At 39.0% G+C, this 7,500-nt stretch overlaps 2 protein-coding genes across 6 annotated transcripts in view; one reads left to right on the top strand and one right to left on the bottom strand.

Moving 5' to 3' along the window:
- cfap221 (cilia and flagella associated protein 221) overlaps nt 1-7,500 on the bottom strand; it is a 121,888-nt gene that overhangs the window by 99,016 nt on the left and 15,372 nt on the right. The gene's annotated exons all lie outside the window — the stretch shown is intronic.
- Nucleotides 1-7,500, top strand: part of sctr (secretin receptor) — a 21,053-nt gene that overhangs the window by 346 nt on the left and 13,207 nt on the right. The window contains exons 3-6 of the mRNA XM_062059544.1: nt 108-221; nt 3,443-3,549; nt 3,635-3,744; nt 3,820-3,952. Of these exons, the coding sequence (XP_061915528.1) occupies nt 108-221; nt 3,443-3,549; nt 3,635-3,744; nt 3,820-3,952 (464 nt within the window). The remainder of the gene's footprint in view (nt 1-107; nt 222-3,442; nt 3,550-3,634; nt 3,745-3,819; nt 3,953-7,500) is intronic.

Below are 7,500 nucleotides of genomic sequence, written 5' to 3'. Positions count from 1 at the left end.
TTTAGTGACATCTAGCGGCCATGACTTGTCCTGCAACTATGTTTGGTTTTAGCCACACTTTCATAGTAAATGTGGTAACTGTAAAAATATATGTTTTTCCACTGAAGAAAACAATATGAGCGTACACTGTAAGGGGATGTGGGATGATCTGAATTGCTGGCCTCCTGCTTCCATTGGGGAAACTGTCTCTCAAGCATGTCCAGAGGTGTTCAATGCAGAGGGTAAGTACACATGTTTATTATGCCACTGGTTGGCACTACTTAAAAACTAATTTTTATTGAGGGCCACGTCGGAATTATGGCTGCCCTCAACTTGCTTTGAAATGCCAAGTCAAGATGACAAGCACATATTTAAGTGTTCATTTTGATAACCCAAAAGAAAAAAAAAAAAGAATACTGCGTGATACATTAGATCAGTGGTTCTTAACCTTGTTGGAGGTACCGAACCCCACCAGTTTCATATGAGCATTCACCGAACCCTTCTTTAGTGAAAAAGAAAATGTTTTTTTTTTTTTAAATTCAAGACAAAGTTCTATGTTTTTGGAAACACTTTAGTATGGGGAATATATTCTAAGTAACAAAGACTTAATTTAGAGTTTTTTGGACAATAGGGGAACATATAAGACTCCTCCCACCCCCACCAAGGACGGTTTTCACTGCTGGACTCTAGAAAGAGGTTCCGCAGCCTCCGAAGCAGAACCTCCAGATTCTGTAACAGCTTCTTCCTTCAGGCCATAAGACTCTTGAACCCTCAACTCCTCCCAAAATGGATTAACTCGCTGGAATAAAAAAGACAATATAACATACATCCATAAACGTGGATGCATGTGAAAAAGTGCAATATATTTATCTGTACAGGAATCTATTTATTTATTTATACATGCACCTTATTGCTTTTTTATCCTGCACTACCATGAGCTTATGTAACGAAATTTCGTTCTTATCTGTACTGTAAAGTTCAAATTTGAATGACAATAAAAGTCTAAGTCTAATATGTCTAATATTCTAAGTAATAAAGACTTAATTTAGAGTTATTTGGTTAGGGTTAGGGTCAGGGTTAGAGGGTTAGGGTTATAATAAGGCCATGCCGAATAAGGCATTAATAAGTACATAATAATGACTAGTTAAGAGCCAATATGTTACTAATTTGCATGTTAATAAGCAACTAATTAATGGTGAATATGTTCCCCATACTAAAGTGTTACCATGTTTTTCTACTGGTGCACAGAATGAACCGTGCATGAACATCACCTTGTTCAAACAACAAAACCAACGCAGTGCATAAACTCACAACAAATTACACACCTGCAAACCAGTCAGCTGTTGCCGTATCCGTAATACATCGATAGGGAGAAGTTTGTATTTACACGATGAGTTGGGTGTGTCTTGACCTCCGCCGAACCCCTGAGTCCGACTCACCGAACCCCTAGGGTTCGATCGAACCCAGGTTAAGAACCACTGCATTAGATACTATTAAAGTGTAAAACATATGCAATTGCATGTGCAACATTAGGCTGTCAAAATTGAAAGAACAAATAATTTTAGCCAGAAAGTATTTTTTTATTTCCAACTTTTCACAGGCCACATAAAAAACCTTAAAATTATGTGGCGGATCATATAAAAATTATGTGGCTGGCCACATTAAAATAAGGTGGAGGGCTACTTTAAAACAACGTGGACGACCACCTTAAAATTACGTGGCATACGTTAAATGATGGAGCGCAGTGTTTTTCAACCACTAGTGTACCGTGAGATATTGTCTGGTGTGCCGTGGGAGATTATGTAATTTCACCTAATTGGGTTAAAAATATTTTGTGCAAACCAGTAATTATAATCTGCAAATGTGCCGTTGTTGAGTGTCTGTGCTGTCTAGAGATCGGCAGAGTAACCGTGTAATACTCTTCCATATCAGTAGGTGGCAGCAGGTAGCGAATTGCTTTGTAGATGTCGGGAACATGGTTTGTCGTGATCACAGTATGCAGACGACAGCGGGAGGCAGTGTGCAGGTAAAAAGGTATCTAATGCTTAAACCAAAAATAAACTAAAGGCAAGTGCCGCTAGGAAAAGGCATTGACGCTTAGGGAAGGTTATGCAAAACGAAGTTAAAACTGAACTGGCTGCAAAAGTAAACAAAAACAGAATGCTGGACGACAGCAAAGACTTACAGCGTGTGGAGCAGCAGACGGAGTCCACAAAGTACATCCGTACATGACATGACAATTAACGACAAAATAGGAGCGCAAGACAAGAACTAAAACACTACACACAGAAATACACCAAAAAACTCCAAATAAGTCACGGCGTGATGTGACAGGTCATGACAGTACACCTACTTTGAGACAAGAGCTATAGTGATGCATAGTTGGTTATGGTTTAAATTAGGGATGTCCGATAATGGCTTTTTGCCGATATCCAATATTCCGATATTGACCAAACCCTTAATTACGATACTGATATCAACCGATACCAACCGATACTGATATATACAGTCGTGGAATTAACACATTATTATGCCTAATTTGGACAACCAGGTGTGGTAAGGATAAGGTCCTTTTTTTTAAAAATTGAAAAAAATAAAATAAGATAAATAAATTAAAAACATTTTCTTGAATAAAAAGAAAGTAAAACAATATAAAAACTGTTACATAGAAACTAATAATTAATGAAAATTAGTAAAATTAACTGTTAAAGGTTAGTACTATTAGTGGACCAGCAGCACACACAATCATGTGTGCTTACGGACTGTATCCCTTGCAGACTGTATTGATATATATTGATATATAATGTAGGAACCAGAATATTAATAACAGAAAGAAACAACCCTTTTGTGTGAATGAGTGTGAATGGGGGAGGGAGGTTTTTTGGGTTGGTGTACTAATTGTAAGTGTATCTTGTGTTTTTTATGTTGATTTAATTAAAAAAAAAATAATAATAAAAAAAATAAAAACAACTGATACCGATAATAAAAAAAACGATACCAATAATTTCCGATGTTACATTTTAAAGCATTTATCGGACATCTCTAGTTTAAATACATATCCAACAATTGCGAGAATAACTTTTTATTGTCAATATCGGCTGCTGAGTTTCATTTTTTAATGTTTTCTGCTGGTGGTGTGCCTCGAGATTTCTTTCAATGAAAAAAATGTGCCTTGGCTCAGAAAAGGTTGAAAAACACTGATGTAGCTGACCACATATATGATGTAGCGGGCTACATTGGAATTGAATAGCGTGCCCACAGGACTATGGGAAGGGCCATGTTAAAATTAGGTGGCGGTCCACGGTAAAATGTTGTGTTGGCCCAGCTTAAAATGATGTGATGGGGCACATTAAAATGACGCGGCGTACCACATCAAATGATGTGCGGGGGCATTTTGAATGAAGTGGCGGGCCAGACTTGACCTCCGGGCCTTGAGTTTGAATGAATAATGTATATTTTGTAGGAAGAGTGTACCGCAACTGCACAGCCAGTGGTTGGACGGACCTTCTCATCCCACACCAAGATGCGTGCGGCTACTCCTTCAACGACACGCTCCTCTTTCTCTCAGAGGTTGACACTCCTGCACGCCAGCATTACGTGTCATCCATAGACGTCACCCAACGTTGTACAGTGACGCTCTCGTTCCCTTTGCCAGTCCCACGATTCCTACTTGTACTTCTCCTACGTGAAGACGATGTACACCACCGGATACGCGCTCTCGCTCATCTCGCTTGTCGTCGCCATCACCATTTTCTGTCTGTTTAGGTGAGACACATCAGCCCCGCCCCCCTCGCAACGTTGTCAATGGATACTGAGACGTGTGTGTGTGTGTTTGCTCAGGAAGCTGCACTGTACCAGGAACCACATTCACATCCAGCTGTTCACCTCCTTCATCCTGAAAGCCGTCTTCATCTTCCTTCGGGACTCGCTGCTATTTACAAACGAGGAGCTCTACCACTGTGACTTTTACCCGGTAGCAGTATCCCCCGTCTCTATTGCAACACAGACATGTGTGAAGCACTTTACGTGTGTCAACTAAACATCTAAATGTCCTCCAATAAGCTCACAAGGTTGGTCTTTTCTTGTATTTATTTGATTTACAAAAGGTACACTGCAAAAAGTCAGTGTTCAAAAACAAGGGGAAAAAAAAGAAAACATTTGGGGTATTTTATATGAACTAAGCAAAATTATCTGCCAATAGAACAAGAAAATTTAGCTTGTCAAGACTTTCTAAAACAAGTAAAAGTAGCTAACCTCAATGAACCCCAAAATACCTTAAAATAAGTATATTCTCACTAATAACAAGTGCACTTTTCTTGGTAGAAAAAATAAATATGAGACCTTTTTGCTCAATATGTTGAAAAATATTCTTAAATTAAGTAAATGCTAGTGCCATTATCGTGACATAATGATATGCGCTCGGCATTCCATTTCTTGAAACCAGCAAACTTATACTAAAAACAAATTTATTGTTCTTAAAGGCCTACTGAAATGAAATAGTTTTATAGCAGATCCATTTTATGTGTCATACTTGATAATTTCACGATATTGCCATATTTTTGCTGAAAGGATTTAGTAGAGAACATCGACGATAAAGTTCGCAACTTTTGGTCACTGATAAAAAAAGCCTTGCCTGTACCGGAAGTAGCGTGACGTCACAGGTTGAAAGGCTCTTCACATTTCCCCATTGTTTACACCAGCAGCGAGAGCGATTCGGACCGAGAAAGCGACGATTACCCCATTAATTTGAGCCAGGATGAAAGATTCGTGGATGAGGAACGTGAGAGTGAAGGACTAGAGTGCAGTGCAGGACGCATCTTTTTTCGCTCTGACCGTAACTTAGGTACAAGCTGGCTCATTGGATTCCACACTCTCTCCTTTTTCTATTGTGGATCACGGATTTGTATTTTAAACCACCTCGGATACTATATCCTCTTGAAAATGAGAGTCGAGAACGCGAAACGGACATTCACAGTGACTTTTATCCCCACGACAATACATCGGCGAAGCACTTTAGCTACGGAGCTAACGTGATAGCATCGGGCTTAACTGCAGATAGAAACAAAAGAAATAAACCCCTGACTGGAAGGATAGACAGAAAATCAACAATACTATTAAACCATGGACCTGTAACTACATGGTTAATGCTTTCCAGCCTGGCGAAGCTTAATGGAAAGGCAACAGGGCAACCGCTTGTTACACTCGGGGTCTCCTAGCCGCTCAGGCAAATCCTATGGTCTAAAAATGCATTTTTCCATCGACAACATGACGTCATCGCGCCAAGTGCGTGCTCTTTCAGTCAATTAGTGCGCATATATACAGCCCGGCCCCCGGCCAAAAAATGTATAATTGTAATTTTGAAGAATTTATCTGAATGTGCATGAACCTTTTCTGTTCAAAACTGTTAGAAATGTCACATGTTTAATGTTTAAACATTAACTGTCAGTTTACTGTACAGTGCCAACTGTACTACTATGTGAGTACGTATTTTCTATTGTTTCATTGAAAATAAAACAGCAAAGTCCATTTGGCTGTCATCTGTTTTAATTATGAGACACAATTGTGTCAAAGCCATGATTTTTTTTTTCATGCTTGAAATAAGAAATTATTACTTTAAAAAAGTAGTTTTATACTTGTGAGTGTAGATGACACAGCTTTGCAACAGTTGATATTCTAGTTTCAAGCATGTTTTACTCAATATAGGTCATAACATCTCAGCAACAAGCTGTGATATCTTACTGAGATCATTTAGGACCAAAACCCTTAAAACAAGTAAAACACTAACATAAAATCTGCTTAGTGAGAAGAATTATCTTATCAGACAGAAAATAAGCAAATATCACCCTTATTTGAGATATTCAATCTTAACTTGATTTCAGTTTTTGCAGTGTAGAGAGCAGCTACACAACAGCTTAGCACACAAGCGAGACATACGTAATAAGTGTCCTTCATTGAACAGTATTGCAGCAGCTGGTATTTGACACACGCCGCCATATCTCCATATAGCTGCCCGGGATATGCCTGTACATTATTCTTTAATTTTGCACCACCAGAATCAGCAAATCCCAAAATAGGAGCCGCCTTAAAAACTGAGTATTTTGTTTTGAAAGTCAACCGGATAATTTAGTTTGTGTTTGTGCGAGCAGATTTTAGCCGAATTGAAGGGATTTGTCGCGGCGTCCCTCAAACACAGAAGCTTTATGGAACGTTCCGCAGGAACACATCGTCCTAGATCAAAACAGGAAGCGTTTGTCCGTCGCTGTGCAGGTGCCGTTCCGCAGCCATTTCGCATCCAGTGGGAATCCAGGGTGGCAAAAGTGTTGTTTTAGACTGCAATATTGTTGAATTAAGGACACATATTACGTATGTCTAGCTTGGGTGCTATTGTGTGATTAGCTGTTGTGTAGCTGATAGCTCCTAGTGACCTATAGTCTAGCATATTTACTTTTTGTAAATTACTTGACTAGAATATAAGAAAATACCAACCTTGTGTGCTTATTGGAGGACATTTAAATGTTTCTTTTATTTGTATTAATTATTTATTCATTTTTCAATATTTTTTAAATAAAAAAAAATATACATATAATTTTTTTTAATTATATATATTTTATTTATTTATTTATTTCACATGTAGACGTTTAGGACATTTAGATGTTAACAGAATGACCTGTCACGTCAAATCTCACAAACTGTCATGTTTCCTTCTAGTTTTTTGTTTTTATTACCTGGTCAGCGCTCTTCTTTAAGTTCCACTTCTTGTCTGAGCACTTTTTCTCCTCACCTGTCGCTGATTGGCAGCCTGGCTACACCTGGGCGTGGTTGCCAATCAGCTGGTTTCTATTTATGCCTGCCTCGCCCTCCAGTCAGGGCTGGAGGATTGCTTAGGAACTAGGTTATATCACTGATTGTTGGCCGCATGCTGTGTTTACAATAATTGCATACTTGTCTTGCCTGCACCTCGTCCTCCTGTCTCCTGCATCTTGGGGCCACATTTACGCGTTTGTGACTTGCAATCATCTGATACTTGTTGGATCGGAACACCTCCAGTTATTATTTATGTTTTGGTATTAACATTTCAACTTGTTTCATTGCATTATACCTTTTTGTTATTCATTTGATTACTAGTATTTTTAGACTGGGCCTAGAATACAATCACACCCTAAGCAGTGCATTATCCACTGAGAACTGGGTTGTGATATTAATATTGCCACAAGGTGTCAGCAAAGCGTCATTTTTCATTGGCTCTTGAGGACGCGCTGTGCAGTACAATCACTGATGAACTCTTGTGCACCCCTAAAGGCTAAAACTTGCATTGCATGTGTTCCTTATATAATGATAAATGGGTTATACTTGTATAGCGCTTTTCTACCTTCAAGGTACTCAAAGCGCTTTGACAGTATTTCCACATTCACCCATTCACACACACATTCACACGCTGATGGCGGGAGCTGCCATGCAAGGCGCTAACCAGCAGCCATCAGAGGCAAAGGGTGATGATCGTTCAGTTTGAAGGTTAGCAGT

The sequence above is a fragment of the Entelurus aequoreus genome, linkage group LG01 (genome assembly GCF_033978785.1).
Source record: "Entelurus aequoreus isolate RoL-2023_Sb linkage group LG01, RoL_Eaeq_v1.1, whole genome shotgun sequence".
NCBI lineage: Eukaryota > Metazoa > Chordata > Actinopteri > Syngnathiformes > Syngnathidae > Entelurus > Entelurus aequoreus.
The sequence above is the reverse complement of the archived record's forward strand: the minus strand, read 5'-3'. Positions and strand labels throughout refer to the sequence as shown.